Below are 17500 nucleotides of genomic sequence, written 5' to 3'. Positions count from 1 at the left end.
TGTTGGGAGGAGCTATAGGAGGATGGGCTCATTGTAATGGCTGGAATGGAACGGTATTAAACATACCAAACATATGGAAACGACATGTTTGACTCCGTTCCATTCATTCCATTCCAGCCATAACAATGAGCCCATCCTCCTATAGCTCCTCCCACTAGTCGCCTCCAGGCTAGATAAATGACAGGGAGTTCTAGGCATGTAGTTACAGCAGTCAACCATTATGTCAATGACACCAGTCTGACACTTATTCAGCTCCAATGACAGAACCCTTCATCTGTATCGAAGCAAATGACAAGAGATCATGAGCTAGAAGGAGGAGTGAGAGTGGGTGGCCAATACAGGGGGATTCCAGAGGCTGGAGGACTTTAGAGGAATCAGGTAGCAGCAGTACTTGAGAAGTGACCCCAGGGGGATGTGGAGAGACAGGCTACTGGATTATAAAGACCTCAGTAACCTGAACCTCAGTCTGGGTTCTCTCAGACAGTTTAAGTGCCAGGTGTATGCAGCCAGTGGTGTAAAGTACTTAAGTAAAAATACTTTAAAGTACTACTTAAGTAGTTTTTTGGGGGTATCTGTACTTTGCTATTTATGTTTTTGAAAACTTCTACTTTTACTTTACTACATTCCTGAAGAAAATTATGTACTTTTTACTCCAGAAATTTTCCCTGACATCCAAAAGTATTCGTTACATTTTGAATGCTTAGCAGGACAGAAAATGGTCAAATTCACGCACTTATCAAGAGATCATCTGGCACGACTTCCGCCGAAGTCGGTCCCTCTCCTTGTTCGGGCGGCATTCGGCGGTCGATGTCACCGGCCTTCTAGCCATCGCCGATCCTTTGTTTTACACACCTGGTTTCAATTCCCCAATTACATGTTCATTATTTAACCCTCTGTTTTCCCCATGGTTTTTGTGCGTGATTGTTTTACGTATGTTCGGTCTGTTATTGTGGGCCCCGTATTACGACATGTTATTGGATTATTTGAGTACTTGTGTTACTCATCTCTGCTGTTCTGCGCCTGACTCCTCTGCACCAGCTACACCCAGACCACTACAGAATCACGCATCATCCTTGGTCATCCCTACTGCTTCTGATCTGGCGGACTTTGTTTTTAAATTATGTCTGAGTGTTGGAAAGAAAATTGTACCGCCTGGTTTGCTTAACATTAGGATTTTTTTTATTATTCATACTTTTTACTTTTACTTTTGATACTTAACTATATTTTAGCAACTACGTTGACTTTTGATACTAAATTATATTTAAAACCAAATACTTTTAGACTTTTACTCAAGTAGTATTTTAACGGGTGACTTTTGCTTGAGGCAATTTCTATGAAGTTATCTTTACTTTTACTCAAGTATGAAAATCAAGTACTTTTTACACCACTGTTTGCAGTTGTGTGTGCATCTGTCTACGGAGATCAGATCAAAGGGAATCTAAGGTATTGGAGCTAAGGTATAGGGTACTGATGGCAAGATAGTGGTGGCATCTGAAGCGATTTCAAACAAACTAAGCATTAACGGATCAATGGACTGTTCGACAGTCCCAGTGAAGAACAGTTGTTAATGCAACATGTGGCAGGTTTCTTTCATACGGGCTGCCTCATTGCACATCTGCAGACATTGAAAGACTGTAATAACAATATCACATCAAGCCAATCAGTAAATGCATAATTGAATGCTAAATGACTTAAATGTAAATGTAAATGAATGCAGCGTTGAACCAATCAAAATCAAAATCAAATCTGAACCTGGAAAAAATACAAAAAAAGACTAAAGAATTGTCTTTCTTTATCATAAAAAAAACATTTGTATTGTAGCTGTTTAAAACAGTTGATGACAGATTTAATTCAACGAGGCGGATTGCTTAATTGATCGAGCAGTGGTTGTTTTACAACCAATTAGCTTAAGCAAGATAGCCAGTGGTAACAACGTGTCAACAATTCCCTGATGTCAACAGTAGAGGGGCCTGGGAGGGAGCCTCCACACAAACAAACAACTCAATGGACTGCTCCTTTAATTCCCCCATTCTGATCCAGCATACAGTGTATTGATTGCGGTAATGCCTGTCTGTGGGGACGATTCATACTCTCTGATCTGTACTTCACAGAGGACATTTCCCTTCCTGGCTTTTGTCTATTGTTGTCTCTACTCGTGCCATCTCTAGTATTGAAAGTCGTTCCGCAACAGCCTTAAACCATTAGGCCTTTTCCTCCTGATAACACAGCAAACATAATGCCCTGGTAGCCACTGCTATACTCTCTAACTTGTTTCACAATTCAGATGGTGTGCTCCGCAAATTCAAATCAAATTTAATTTGTCATATACACATGGTTAGCAGATGTTATTGTGAGTGTAGCGAAGTGCTTGTGCTTCTAGTTCCGGCAGTGCAGTAATATCTAACAAGTAATCTAACAATTCCACAACAACTACCTAATACACACAAATCTAAGTAAAGGGATGGAATAAGAATATGTACATATAAATATATGGATGAGCGATGACCGAGCGGCATAGGCATGATGCAATAGATGGTATGAAATATGTATATACATATGAGATGATTAATGCAAGATATGTAAACATTATTAAAGTGGCATTATTAAAGTGACTAGTAATCCATTTATTAAAGTGACCAATGATTTAAAGTCTGTATGTAGGCATGTATGTGTTAGTGATGGCTGTTTAACAGTCTGATGGCCTTGAGATAGAAGCTGTTTTTCAGTCTCTCGGTCCCAGATTTGATGCACCTGTACTGACCTCGCCTTCTGGATGGTAGCGGGGTGAACAGGCAATGGCTCGGGTGGTTGTTGTCCTTGATGATCTTTTTGGCCTTCCTGTGACATTGGGGGCTGTAGGTGTCCTGGACGGCAGGTAGTTTGCCCCCGGTGATGCGTTGTGCAGACCGCACCACCCTCTGGAGAGCCTTGCAGTTGTGGGCGGTGCATTACTCATCTCATATGTATATATATTTCATACCATCTATTGCATCTTGCCTATGCCGCTCGGTCATCGCTCATCCATATATTTATATGTACATATTCTTATTCCATCAGGCGGTGATACGGCCCGACAGGATGGTCTCAATTGTGCATCTGTGTAAGGACCGACGCCGGAGAAGAGAAGCAGGTACCGGGAGTTTACATTTAATTAGGAACAGACAAAGAGCAATACAGACACAGCGTCAACACAATGACAAACGACAATCAATGCAGCAACAGAGATGGGGAACTGAAAAATATAGGGGAGGTAATAAACAGCTGATTGAGTCCAGGTGAGTCCAATAATACGCTGATGCGCGTGACGGGGGGAAGGAGGGTGTACGTAATGATGGTGGCAGGAGTCGGCAATGCTGGGGAGCCTGGTGCCCTCGAGCGCCAGGGGGGAAGAGCGGGAGCAGGCGTGACAATCTTTCAAAATGTGTGAGGGTTTTAGGTGGCAAGCCAAATTTCTTCAGCCTCCTGAGGTTGAAGAGGCGCTGTTGTGCCTTCTTCACCACACTGTCTGTGTGGGTGGACCATTTCAGTTTGTCCGTGATCTGTACGCCGAGGAACTTAAAACTTTCCACCGTCTACACTGCTGTCCCGTTGATGTGGATATGGGGGTGCTCCCTTTGCAGTTTCCTGAAGTCCACAATCATCTGCTATGTTTTGTTGGCATTGAGTGAGAGGTTGTTTTCCTGACACCACACTCAGAGTGCCCTCACCTACTCCCTGTAGGCTGTCTCGTCGTTGTTGGTAATCAAGCCCACTACTGTTGTTTTGTCTGCAAACTTGATGATTGAGTTGGAGGCGTGCATGGCCACACAGTCATGGGTGAACAGGGAGTACAGGAGGAGGCTGAGCACGCACCCTTGTGGGGCCCCAGTGTTGAGGATCAGCAGGGTGGAGATGTTGTTTCCTACCTTCACCACCTGGGGGCGGCCCATCAGGAAGTCCAGGACCCAATTGCACAGGGCGGGGTTGAGACCTAAGGCCTCAAGCTTAATGATGAGCTTGGAGGGTACTATGGTGTTGAATGCTGAGCTGTCGTCAATGAACAGCATTCTTACATTGGTATTCCTCTTGTCCAGATGGGATAGGGCAGTGTGATGGCGATTGCATCGTCTGTGGACCTATTGGGGCGGTATGCAAATTGAAGTGGGTCTAGGGTGGCAGGTAAGGTGGTGATATGATCCTTGACTAGTCTCTCAAAGCTCTTCATGATGACAGAAGTGAGTTCTACGGGGCGATAGTCATTTAGTTCAGTTTCCTTTGCCTTCTTGGGTACAGGAACAATGGTGGCCATCTTGAAGAATGTGGGGACAGCAGACTGGGATAGGGAGAGATTGAATATGTCCGTAAACACACGAGCTAGCTGGTCTAAGCATGCTCTGAGGACGTGACTAGGGATGCCGTCTGGGCCGGCAGCCTTCCCTAGGGTTAACACGTTTAAATGTCTTATTCACGTTGGCCACGGAGAAGGAGAGGGAGGGGCCGCAGTCCTTGGGCTGCAGTCCTCGCTTGTTTGATTGCCTTGCGGAGGGAATAACTACACTGTTTGTATTCGGCCATATTCCCAGTCATCTTGCCATGGATAAATGCGGTGGTTCACACTTTCAGTTTTGCACGAATGCTGACATCTTAACACGGTTTCTGGTTAGGGTAGGTTTTAATAGTCACAGTGGAGTCAACATCTCCAATGCACTTCCTTTTAAACTCACTCACCTAAACAGCGTATAAATCAATATTATTATTCCCAGTCCGATTGATCAAAACAATCTTGAAGCGTGGATTCCGATTGGTCAGACCAGCGTTGAATAGTTCTCGTCATGGGTACATCCTGTTTGAGTTTCTGCCTATAGGACAGGAGGAACAAAATGGAGACATGGTCAGCTTTGCCGAAGGGAGTGCGGGGGAGGGCCTGTATGCATCGCGGAAGTTAGAGTAGCTGTAATCCAGTGTATTACCTGCACGAATGCTCCAATAAATATGCTGATAAAATTTAGGTAGCCTTGTTCTCAAATTTGTTAAAATTCCCAGCTACAATAAATGAGGCCTCAGAATATATGGTTTCCAGTTTGCATGGAGTCCAGTGAAGCTCCTTGAGGGCCGTCATGGTATCGGCATGAGGAGGAATATACACGGCTGTGACAATAACCGACAGGAATTCTCGTGGGAGATAATATGGTTGGCAATTGATTGTGAGGAATTCTAGGTCAGGTGAACAAAATGACTTGAGTTCCTGTATGTTGTTACGATTACACCATGAGTCGTTAATCATGAAGCATGCACCCCCGCCCTTCTTCTTCCCAGAGAGATGTTTATTTCTTTTCAGCGCGACGCAGTGGCTGTGCTGACTCCGACAACATATTCCGAGAGAGCCATGTTTCCGTGAAACAGATTATGTTACAATCCCTGATGTCTCTCTGGAAAGCAACCCTTGCCCTAATTTCGTCTACCTTGTTATCTAGAGACTGGACATTGGCAAGTAATATACTCGGAAGCGGTGGTTGTTGTGCACGCCTCCGAAGTCTGACCAGGAGGTCGCTCCGTCTACCTCTTCTGCGGCGAAGTTGTTTTGGGTCGGACTCTGGGATCAGATCAAATGCCCTGGGTGGTGGTGTGAACAAAGGACCCGCTTTGGGAAAGTCGTATTCCTGGTCGTAATGTTGGTAATTTGACGTCTCTCTGACATCCAATAGTTCTTCCCGGCTGTATGTAATAAAAATTAAGATTTTCTGGGCTAACAATGTAAGAAATAATACATAAAAAACAAAATACTGCATAGTTTCCTAAGGACTAGAAGTGAGGGGACCCTCTCTGTCGGTGCCATCTTGCCATCTCGCCATCTTGTACCCACAAGTTAATGGAAGATTGATTCGATTTAAAATTCTATTTATAATCACTAAGCTTGGCTTGTGGAACTTTCCTGAATCCGTACACCAGTATGGCTGCAGACTGCTGAGAGAGGGTACATCAGGAAGCCTGGCTTTGTTCAATAGCTTTGACAGGCTGCTCAACGTAAAGAAAATGTGCACCTTTCTAGCTAGCCAGATATAGCAGAAATACGGTTGCAGGACAGATCCTTTGGGGTACAATTAAACTAACATTACGCTAGCAGATCCTTAACTGCCTCTGGTTGTTGTTTTAACCTAATCCCATCATAGGGGCAATTGGAAAAGCCCCCAAGTTTCCTTAACGACCCATAACTTCCCTAGAAAACATACCCTGACAACTTCCTCTAGCCGTTTAGAGGTGAGGACAACGTGTTTTTATAACATCGTGACTATCGATCAATCAGGTACTATCCCAGTTAGCATTGATGTGTCTTCAGACTTCAGAGCACCATACCAGTAACCAAGCAACATCATCACAGCTCAGCCTCATTGTCCTCTTTTTGAGTCAGATTACAAGTAGGATGCAAGACAGTGCAAGATGCTAAATGCTGAAAAATAAATCACATGAAGTGTCCTACGTTCATGTTTCTGTTCCTGTCCCTTCTTGCTAATTCTTTGAAATGATAACATTTTAGTAAGTCTGCTGATGTAGGTTACAAGTTTATGCTTTGCAAGATGTATACAGTTTATGAGGAATGTGTGTTTATTTTAGATATTACTTTAAAAACAATTTCACAGTACATTATGTTTGCCAATATGATTTACATTGTAAGACATTGTCACACAGGTCTAAAACCGATGAATGGCCACTGTGTGAAGAATGACCATTGTGTGAATTTACATTGCCCAAAAGCGTTTCTGATGGATGTTGCACAGTAACAACGAACAATATCAAGAAGCGCAGGTGGCCCGTTTCTTGACTTTGTCACAAGGACTTTGTGTTGGTTGGTTATGGCCTGCTTTCAAATGTAAAAGTATAAAGCATTTGTATAGGGTTAGACCTACATAACATTTACATGATATGACACATTTCTTAGGTGTTGCACATTATGTAATACGATCTGTCACATTTGTTATGTCACACATTTGATGGATGATGTATATGTTGTCATTACACACAAAAGTTAACGATAAATATGTGAAATATTGAGATTTCTTGAAAAAATGTATGATGAACCCACTGATCTATGACTAAATGTTAATTATTGCCCCTAGGTACATACCGTACATGCTCCCCAATCACCATATCTGATAGGTCATTATAGACATCAGGCATGAGTCTGTGGTGAGGCTTCACTCACAATGATTCCAAGCAGAGTGTGAAAAAATATATGAATTATGCAGGATCACGTCCCAGGTTACTACTTTGAATTCCTGGATACATTTGACTGTAGGGGGGGTTCTACCTAAACAATTCATTGTTACATAAACAGGATGGGGATGGAGAATGCATGCCACTGGCTGTAACCGGTTGCTTTTATCAGAAAGTTAAGGTGAACAAGGCTTTCTAATGTAAGAACTCTGTCACAGTGAAAATTAAAATGGGGCTTGGAAGTGAAACAGTGGCATTCCACGCTCTATCGCCTCTGCCAGAGGCCTGAATTTAGGGACTTCCGTTTCAAGCACAGCTCTCCGCTGATTCGCTGCCCAGATCTGCACTTCATTATGTAAAAGTTGTGAGGTTGGGCACAAGGACTTTTATTGTGTACATTGACAGGCGGCCCCTCGCAACAGCAGTTGTCCGGAACGGGGCACCCAGGCCCTCACCAGCTTCTCTCAGCCATGGTGAAAAAGATGGCCATTTAATGGGAGATGTCTTTGTGATGAGCATGCCCTTTGACCCTGTAATTGTCTGGCGTTACAGGAAGTAGATTCTATTATTATCAAAGGGTCGTTATAGGAATCCCTGACGCTACCATCCCTCCTTTGATGCCTCGGAAATATAATGTTTTTACTATCGTGAAAGACTTATTTGAGACAGAAAAGAGCAATCAATACATTTCCTAAGATACAGAAGGTTTATTTAGGTATAAGCAGCTTCATTTATGTATTTAGATAAATTATTCAAGTAATGTTCCTACTTTGAGGGTAAATATCAAACCATTTGCTGGGGCCTTGTGGCCAATAACAAGCTGGCATTCTGTGTCCAATATGACGCTTGGCCTGGATAGCAAGGAGATAAGGGCGATAACTTTTGATCACTCTGGCATAGTAATCAATTGAGGCTGATATGAATTCCAACACAGCAAGACCAGACTAGACACGTTCTTTTCAGACTGAACCCATCTGACGTTTCATGCAGCTGTCAGATGTAAATGATGCCCATCGAAGAATAGACCAGACAGACAGCATATGATCATTTGAAATCATGTGTGTTTAACCTTTTACTGCAGGGTCACACAGTTTTGTTATATTTCAGTCTTCTGTGATATGTATAAAGTGTTATATTTGGATGCAAACTCAAAATTGAATACATTTCAACTCTATATCTGACATGGTACAGGTGTCTTCTTTTTTTGTAAGCCCATAACCATGTGTTTGAGGTAGCTGCTAGTCTAAAAAAAATAAACTTTGAAACAAAAATACATCGCAGAAGACTGAAATATAACAAAACTGTTTGACATAGAAACACCAGATTTTCTGCAGGTTTTTAAAAATAATGTTTATTAATTATGAAATTACAAAAAATATTAATAACATTCCACCCATAAGCCCATTAGGTAATTTGACTGCAGGAAAAGGTAACTTGTTTGAAATTAAACTTGACAACATGAATTGAATGCTGTTAATCCAAATCCATAGTAAGAAATCAAGAACATGACCAACAGTAAAGACTGAGGACGTAGCCTATAAATTCATATGACGTAACCTGCTATCGACCCCTGCTATCTGTATTTTTAACATGATAGCTATGGCACTCCGACAGTAGTCCAAAACTACCATCACCTTCCTGAGAGACAAGGGGTGTGGGATAAAAGGGGAGGTGGGAAGAGGATGGAAAGGGGTAAGAGGGAAGGGAAGTCAGACATGCAAAGGAAGGGTTATAGGGGAAAGAGGGAAGCCATGACCGTCTGTCTAAACAAACAAAAAACAGACAAACGGTATGAAAAAAATGCTTTGAAATGACCGATCTATAAATAAGGGTATTATATGCACCAACAGGCCACCGCACCCTTCCACTGATCGTGTTGTTGACAAACGTGTTTTACTAGCCTGTGTTATAATACTCTACACCACCATTCATTTTTCACATTGTGAATTAAAAAAATTGACATTAATTGTGTGTTTGGTGTAAGCTTAGCTTGGCCTGACATTTTTGATCACTGTGTGGTTCTCTCTCGGACAAGTTGGGAGTTCCCTGCCAAGAGGGGTGACATGGAGTACCGGCTGGCTTAGCTAGCCTAGCTAGCATGGAGCCTCAAGTGGAGGACGCTAACAAATGCTGCAGGGGCTGTGTTTAATTTCCTTTATTCCGGGACAATGTGGACCAACAAGACTTCCAATGTAGCAGCTGTTTGCTTGCAGAGGACTACAGGGGCAACGTGTCTACTCTTAGCAAACAGGTAGCGAACCTAAGCAAGCTACTGGGGAATCCACGCCCGTCTGATTTTTCATTCTCTTCCACGCTAGTAGCCGGACGCCACTCTGGCCTGATGGAAGTGTCGGCTCTCCACAGCCAACTGGCCGGTACTCTGCAGGGATCCCTCCCAGAAGGGGTCTCCCCGTTCCTTGGAGAATGGAGTTGGTGGGATGATCCTGGTGGATGTTCCTGTTCTCAATCCTACCAACCAGACATGGAGATATGTCACTCGCAGTGTAAACTGAAAACATTGTCCTCTTGCAACGGGGCTCTCCTTGGAGATGTTGTGCCCGGATCGGACACAGACCAGAAACAGCTTCGCTGCCCTGGATCCAGAGGCTCCGGCACCTTCTTCCATGGCGGCTTCTGATTCGAGATCGGATTCGGAGGCCCCTGCGCCTTCGTCCTCTGTTCTGTCTCCCTCTCTGGTACCTCAGGTTCAGATCCTCAGAGCTCCCACCCTCATCAGACCGTGAGGCTGTCTGAGACTCCGGCCCATTCATGATCCACAATGGATACTACAGCTGGCTTGGGTCCATCGATCCCCACTGCCCTTTGGTCCTCGAGGGTTTTGCCAAACCACATGAGCGAAAGAAAGGCCGGACCTCCTCAACCATTGCACCAGCCGTCGTCATCGGCAGTTCTATGGTAGGAAACATCATGGTTCCCGGGTGGAAAAACTCTGTGCTATCCTGGAGTACTGGACATTACAAGGCTGCTTCTGCTTCAAACTACATTAGGGGGGCTAGCTCGGGAACTTCTGAAAATAGATTGTAAAGACCTGATTCTAGCACTGAAAGATTCCAAAAAACAACCAATTATTTCAGGTCCGGTACCATCTTTGGGCCGCGGGTGTTAAAGAATTCAGCAGGCTACTGTTGAAATCACTTTTGCAGATAACTTTGAAACAGAAGATGATCTAAAGGAATGATGGATTCCATCCAAATCATCTTGGCTCCTGGACTCAGTCCACGCATTTCAAGGCTGCATTGAGACAATTACTTATCAATGACCCAAGCCCAGCTCAGATAAATCCCTACCATTCTGTCGCTGAGTTGTCATAATGCTGCAGCAAATGTACATTATCCCAGAGACATTGGCAGACATAATGTAAGTAACCTAATTTATGTCCCTCTACATTTACATTTACATTTAAGTCATTTAGCAGACGCTCTTATCCAGAGCGACTTACAAATTGCTGCCCTGAATGCCTCTGTTGATCATACAGCTATTGTATTCAGTAATCATGTGCCAATGAACAGGGTTCATGTGCCCTAGTAGGAAGTCCACTGTGTGCAGCTCACCCTACACTATTAATTAAACATAAATAACATGAGCATGTCTACTTCTGCTAAGCTTCCAATTAAAGCAATAAAAAATCAAGCATCCCAGAAAAGTAAGGTTCGTGAAATCAATAACTTGCTAATAACAGATGGCATTTATATTCTGAGACCCACTTAGATAATACATTTGATGATACAGTGGTAGCAATACATGGTTATAACATTTACATCAAATACAGAAACGCCAATAGCGGGGGTGTTGCTGTTAATGTTCAGAACCACGTTCCTGTAAAGCTTAGAGAGGATCTCATGTTAAATACTGTTGAAGTACTATGGCTATAGGTTCATCTGCTTCACTTAAAGCCCATTCTTGTGGGAAGCTGCTATAAACAACCAAGTGCTAACAGTCAGTATCTGGATAATACAGTTGAAGACGAAAGTTTACATACACTTAGGTTGGAGTCATTAAAACTAGTTTTTCAACCACTCCACAAATGTCTTGTTAACAAACTATCGTTTTGGCAAGTCGGTTGGGACATCAGATTATTTCACTTATAATTCACTGTATCACAATTCCAGGGGGTCAGAAGTTTACATAAACTAAGTTGACTGTGCCCTTAAACAGCTTGGAAAATATCCGAAAATGATGTCATGGCTTTAGAAGCTTCTGATAGGCTAATTTCATAATTTGAGTCAATTGGTGGTGTACCTGTGGATGTATTTCAAGGCCTACCTTCAAACTCAGTGCCTCTTTGCTTCACATCATGGGAGAATCTTTAAAGACTTTAAAAACCTTAAATAACATTTTGGGCAAAAAGGCAAACTCGGCTCCATCATTCATTGAATCAGATGGCTCATTCAACCCACTGATATCATTCATTACACTGATATTGGCAATTACTTGAATGATTTTTTTACTGGCAAGATTAGCTAATTTAGGCATGACATGCAAGCAACAAATGCTGACACTACACATCCAAGTATAACTGATCAAATTATGAAAGACAAGCATTGTAATTTTGAATTCTGTTAAGTCAGTGTGGAAGAGGTGAAAAAAATATTGTTGTCTATCAACAATGACAAGCCACCGGGGTCTGACAACTTGGATGGAAAATTACTGAAGATAATAGCGAACGATATTGCCACTCCTATTTGCAATATTATCTTTAATCTATGCCTACTAGAAAGTGTGTGGAGGGAAGCAAAAGTCCTCCCTGGAGGGAAGCAAAAGTCATTCCGCTACCCAAGAATAGTAAAGCCCCGTTCACTGGCTCAAATAGCCGACCAATCAGCCTGTAACCAACCCTTAGTAAACTTTTGGAAAAAATTGTGTTTGAGCAGATACAATGCTATTTTACTGTAAACAAATTGACAACATACTTTAGCACGCATATAGATAAGGACATTCAACAAACACGGCACTTACACAAATTACTGATTATTGGCTGAGAGAAATTGATGATAAAAAGACTGTAGGAGCTGTTTTGTTAGACTTCAGTGCGCCTTTTGACATTATTGATCGTATTCTGCCGCTGAAAAAACATGTGTGTTATGGCTTTACACCCCCTGCTATATTGTGGATAAAGAGTTAGCTGTCTAACAAAACACAGAGGGTGTTCTTTAATGGAATCCTCTCCAACATAATCCAGGTAGAATCAGGAATTCCCCAGGGCAGTTGTCTTGGCCCCTTACTTTTTCAATCTTTATTAATAACTTGTCACTGTCTTTGAGTAAAGCCAGTATGTCTATGTATGGAGACAACTCATCACTATACACGTCAACTACTACAGCGAGTGAAATCACTGCAACCCTTAACAAAGAGCTGCAGTTAGTTTCAGAATGGGTGGCAAGGAATAAGTTAGTCCTAAATCTTAAAACTAAAAGCATTGTATTTGGGACAAATCATTCACTAAACCCTAAACCTTAGATAAATCTCATTCATAAATCTTGTTATGAATAATGTGGAATTTGAGCAAGTTCAATTGACTGTCTGCATTGTGTCCCGCCACCCGCCAACCGCTCTTTACGCTACTGCTACTCTCTGTTCATCCTATATGCATAGTCACTTTAACCATATCTACATGTGTACATACTACTTCAATCAGCCTGACTAACCGGTGTCTGTATGTAGCCTCGCTACTTTTATAGCCTCGCTACTGTATATAGCCTCGCTACTGTTTTTCACTGTTGTTTTTATTTCTGTACTTACCTATTGTTCACCTAATACCTTTTTTGCACTATTGGTTACTATTGATAAGTAAGCATTTCACCAGAAGGTCTACACCTGTTGTATTCGGCGTATGTGACAAATAAACTTTGATTTGATTTGACTAAACTGCTTGAAGTAACCCTGGATTGTAATAAACTGTCATGGTCAAAACATTTTGATACAACAGTAGCTAGGAAGGGGAGTAGTCTGTCCATAATAAAGCGCTGCTCTGCCTTCTTAACAACACTATCAACAAGACAGGTCCAACAGGCCATAGTTTTGTCGCACCTGGACTACTGTTCAGTCATATGGTTACGTGCCACAAAGAGGGACCTCGTAAAATTACAATTGGCTCAGAACAGGGCAGCACGGCTCGGCCTTAAATGTACACAGAGAGCTAACATTAATAATATGCATGTAAATCTCTCATGGCTTAAAGAGGAGGAGAGATTGACTTCATCACTACTTGTTTTTGTAAGAAGTGTTGACATGCTGAATGCACCGAAATGTCTGTTCAAACTACTAGCACACAGCTCGGACACCCATGCATACATACCTCAAAAGACATGCTACCAGAGGTCACTTCACAATCCCCAAGTCAAGAACAGACTACGGGAGGCGCATAGTACTACATATAGCCATGACTACATGGAACTCTATTCCACATCACGTAACTGATGCAGCAGTAGAATCAGATTTAAAAAACAGATCACAATACACCTTATGGAACAGAGGAGACTGTGAAGAGGAAGACACACAGATGCTAGCACGCGCACTCTACACACACGTACATTGTGTAATATTGTTGTCAGGTGGTATTATACATTTTGTATTGTAGATAAGTTGTGGTGTAATAATGTTATATGGTGTACTGTTTTATTTGTGATGTAAGTGCCTTAATGTGTTTGGACCCCAGGAAGACTAGCTAATGGGGATCCCTAATAAATACAAATACAATGTGTCTTGTTTCCATCCATTTTTCCTTCATTTCCCCTCACCTTTTTCACCTAGGAATCGTTCTGGTTTGATTTATGTGTAGATTTGGTAAGTGCAGGCATACTGCACCCATCACACAGTGATGATATTTGACTCACGTCTCGTGGTCTGGTGATAACACAGATATGCTATTCACTACTGTAACATGACTGACAAAGATTAACCCTGGTAGGAAGACATGACCTGACAGTAAGCAGCTAGGCAGCTGATTTTCCATATTCCACCAAATGACCCCAAAAACATTTGTAACAACCAGTATATCTGCGAAGCATCTAACAAAAACATAGCTAGACCTTAGAGTAGGCTACCTAAAATTATAAATAATTTAAATCTTTCATTATGGTCAATTATAAACTGGGTGGTTCAAGCCCTGAACGCAGATTGGCTGACAGCCATGGTATATCACCATATCATACCACGGATATGAGTTATTTTTTATTTTTACTGCTCTAATTACATTGGTAACCAGTTTATAATAGCAATAAGGCACCTCAGGGGTTTGTGGTAAATGGCCAATATACCACGGCCAAGGGCTGTATCCAGGCACTCTGCGTTGCATCTTGCCTAAGAACCACCCTTAGCCATGGTATATTGGCCATATACCACACCCCCCGGTGCCTTACTGCCTAAATATATAATCGCATCAGTGCAATGCTTTTCACAATTGCAGTTATCTGAATAAATAGTCTAGTATAGTTTTGATCTAAAAGAAGTTAGCTATAGAACAGACTCGAAAAGTGGTCTCTTTGAGACCATTTTCATATTTTTCATAGCCAGTTACAGATTGCATTCCACAAGAGTCACACATTCTTAACATTACAGTCTCTGGGCATTCAGTCAAAACAAAATGATTAATCATATACAGTAATAGTGAGGGCATGCATAACAGCATGAAAAAAGAGCTTACCTTTTTGATAATATGCATAGGCTAAATGACACAATCTAATAACCACCTTTTAAGACAGAAATTGCTGTATAGGGGTGACTAATTCAATCCACTTATTCTGTTCACTTACTACTATTATTTATATGATGACAAATAAATAACTATTTTAAACGCATTAGACGTGCACGCGTGTTCTGATGTAATGCGCAAAGACTTCCAATTACTTGAATTAATCCGTTATTGTAACTAGTCCACATACATTGGGGCGGTAGGTAGCCTAGTGGTTGGAGCATTGGGCCAGTAACTGAGAAGTTGCTGGACCGAATCCCTGAGCTGACAAGATACAAATCTGTTCCCTGATAGGCCGTCATTGTAAATAAGAATTTGTTTTTAACTGACTTGCCTAGTTAAATAAAGGTTAAAAAAACGTTTTAATTCCATACAGTATAATTTAACTATAACTGACAGTAGAAAACAGATATGCTTTTTACACCCCATGCAGCTAGATTCATAATTTGTGATAATAAGATATCATTTGCTTTTCAACTTACATAAACGATTGACCAGAAAAATACCAGAACAAGATAGCAACATCACATGTTTGAAGTTTGCTGGGTCTACGCAGCCTTATTCAGAGCGGGGCAGAGTAGCGCTCCATCAAGTAGCCAGCCTTCAGTAGCCAAGCAACCCCGCAAAGTTTCCAATGTACAGTACAGTCACAAAACGATACACCGCTGAAAACCGAATCCTTTGCAGAGTTTTCAAGAAGTTAGATCTGCATTAGGTCACATACCTTTCCAGGTCAGAGAAAGCAGGAAAAGTCCCACGAACGCGTTCATTCGTAAAGCCATGTTGTTTCTTCTGCCCAGTGTCGTCCTGAGAGTGAGTGTGAAGACTGGCCGATCCTGGCAAACTGCAAGACAGACGCAGGGTGCTAGAGAGGCAAGAGATGTAGGGCAGATAGGGTTGACAGCGACTGTGCTGTTGGTAGGAGGAACTTATAGGGGAGGGAGCTCAATACAGTAAGTAGCCTAATCGTTATGAACAGATTGCAAAATGATAACATGGTTTGGTACAAGGTTTCCTCAATTGTCTAGAATAGAATAGGATATAATAGAAAATATAGCAGCGAAAAGCAATAAACGGGGTTCAGAGGATGACAGAAAGGACACAAGATCTGTTGGACAACAAAGCAAGCACTCATCATGTAGGAACTATCTTATTTTATGTGCAAACAGTGAAAACATGACCATTTGTATCCACAAGGATGATCCAAGATAAGTTTAGTCTAGTGCTGTAGGTTGGTTATCTTTGAATGCAGGTAATCATTCTTAAAGTCCTTACTTAATGTATTGAGTTTCAGTGATGGGGAAGCTGCTCTGAAAATCTAGTTTACCAAGGTATCAATTCATTCACACTGAAATAAGTTAAGCTACACTAAAGCTACCCTTAAGAAAAATATAGTTTACTTAACTAAAGTTAGTTTGAAAAAGTACATACACTACATCCAAACTACTTCATAAATTATCATATCTAAATCTGAAATGTCATAGACTACAAATTGCAAAACCAGATCAAGAGTCTGGTGGTGCAAGCCATGTAAGGTTGCAGTGACTTCCTATTCACATAGCTTCTAAGAACATATACACGCAGAAAAAAAGGTAGTAGGAGAACCCTTTTTGGTTCCAGGTAGAACCCTTCTAGGTTCTAGATAGCACTTTTTTTTAAAGAGTGTATATATGGTTTACATACGGTTAACATTCACAAAATGTCATGGACCCATGTCCATCTGTTCAATTCTTGAAGCCCTGGTGTGATATAGTGCCATCTAGTGGTGTAGCATGACTGCATTTGAATGCCGCAACTAATCATTCTCAAATTCATCAGAGGCTAATTTATTGAGTCTACCGTATATACCAAATCTGGAGTCATTCTGACTTATGGTTCATGAGATGAAGATTTTCTAATGTATTTTGAGCATATGTGCTAAAGTGGACCTATAGGTACAGTGCAACCATATTGAATGAAACAGCAATGTTTTTTCAAAACCATTAAAGACAGATGTAATGAGTCTAAATACAGCATCTGGAGTGAATCTGATCTATGGTTCATGAGGAGAAGATGATTGCAGATGATTCTGAGCATTAGCGTTACATATGCAAAGAATGAGTTGTTAATAGCTTCCTTGTTTTCTGAGATATCGATACCTAATTCAATGTGGTTCATTTTAGGGACATCTATGCTAGCGATGACAAGTTTCGTGTTGATAGGCTGTTGTGGACTGGATTTACAGTGGTTTTAAAGGACACGTACAAGCAGATTTTTTTTCTTTGTCAATAACTCAGCCATCTTTTGGTCAGTTAAGACATGCGCCATGGGCCTACATTCCAAAGGTGGTGTCATTTGGTCCTATGGTTCAAGATAAGAAGATTCTTAAAGTATTTGAGCATATTTTAGCGTATTCGCGTATGCGCTAATGTGCATCTGCTGGCGGACATCTTTGAATGCATCAACGTTATTTTCTCAAACTCTTTATAGACTATTGTGATTATTCCAAAAACCAAATTTGGAGTGAATCTGACTTTTAGAAGTATTTTAATCATTAGCTCTCGCATAGTCAAAAAAAAGGTCATTGTTAATATTTTCCTTATTTTTTAAAGATATTAT

At 41.5% G+C, this 17500-nt stretch overlaps 1 protein-coding gene across 4 annotated transcripts in view; it reads right to left on the bottom strand.

Annotated features, from left to right (window-relative positions):
* Window positions 1-15792, bottom strand: part of LOC129832430 (cell surface glycoprotein MUC18-like) — a 68389-nt gene extending 52597 nt beyond the window's left edge. For all 4 annotated transcript variants that reach the window (XM_055896487.1, XM_055896485.1, XM_055896488.1 and 1 more), the window contains exon 1: window positions 15627-15792. In XM_055896487.1, the coding sequence (XP_055752462.1) occupies window positions 15627-15684 (58 nt within the window). In that variant the 5' untranslated portion in view covers window positions 15685-15792. The remainder of the gene's footprint in view (window positions 1-15626) is intronic.
* Window positions 15793-17500: the final 1708 nt, after the last annotated feature.

The sequence above is a fragment of the Salvelinus fontinalis genome, chromosome 33, assembly GCF_029448725.1.
Source record: "Salvelinus fontinalis isolate EN_2023a chromosome 33, ASM2944872v1, whole genome shotgun sequence".
NCBI lineage: Eukaryota > Metazoa > Chordata > Actinopteri > Salmoniformes > Salmonidae > Salvelinus > Salvelinus fontinalis.
This window is presented reverse-complemented; position numbering and strand designations above follow the sequence as displayed.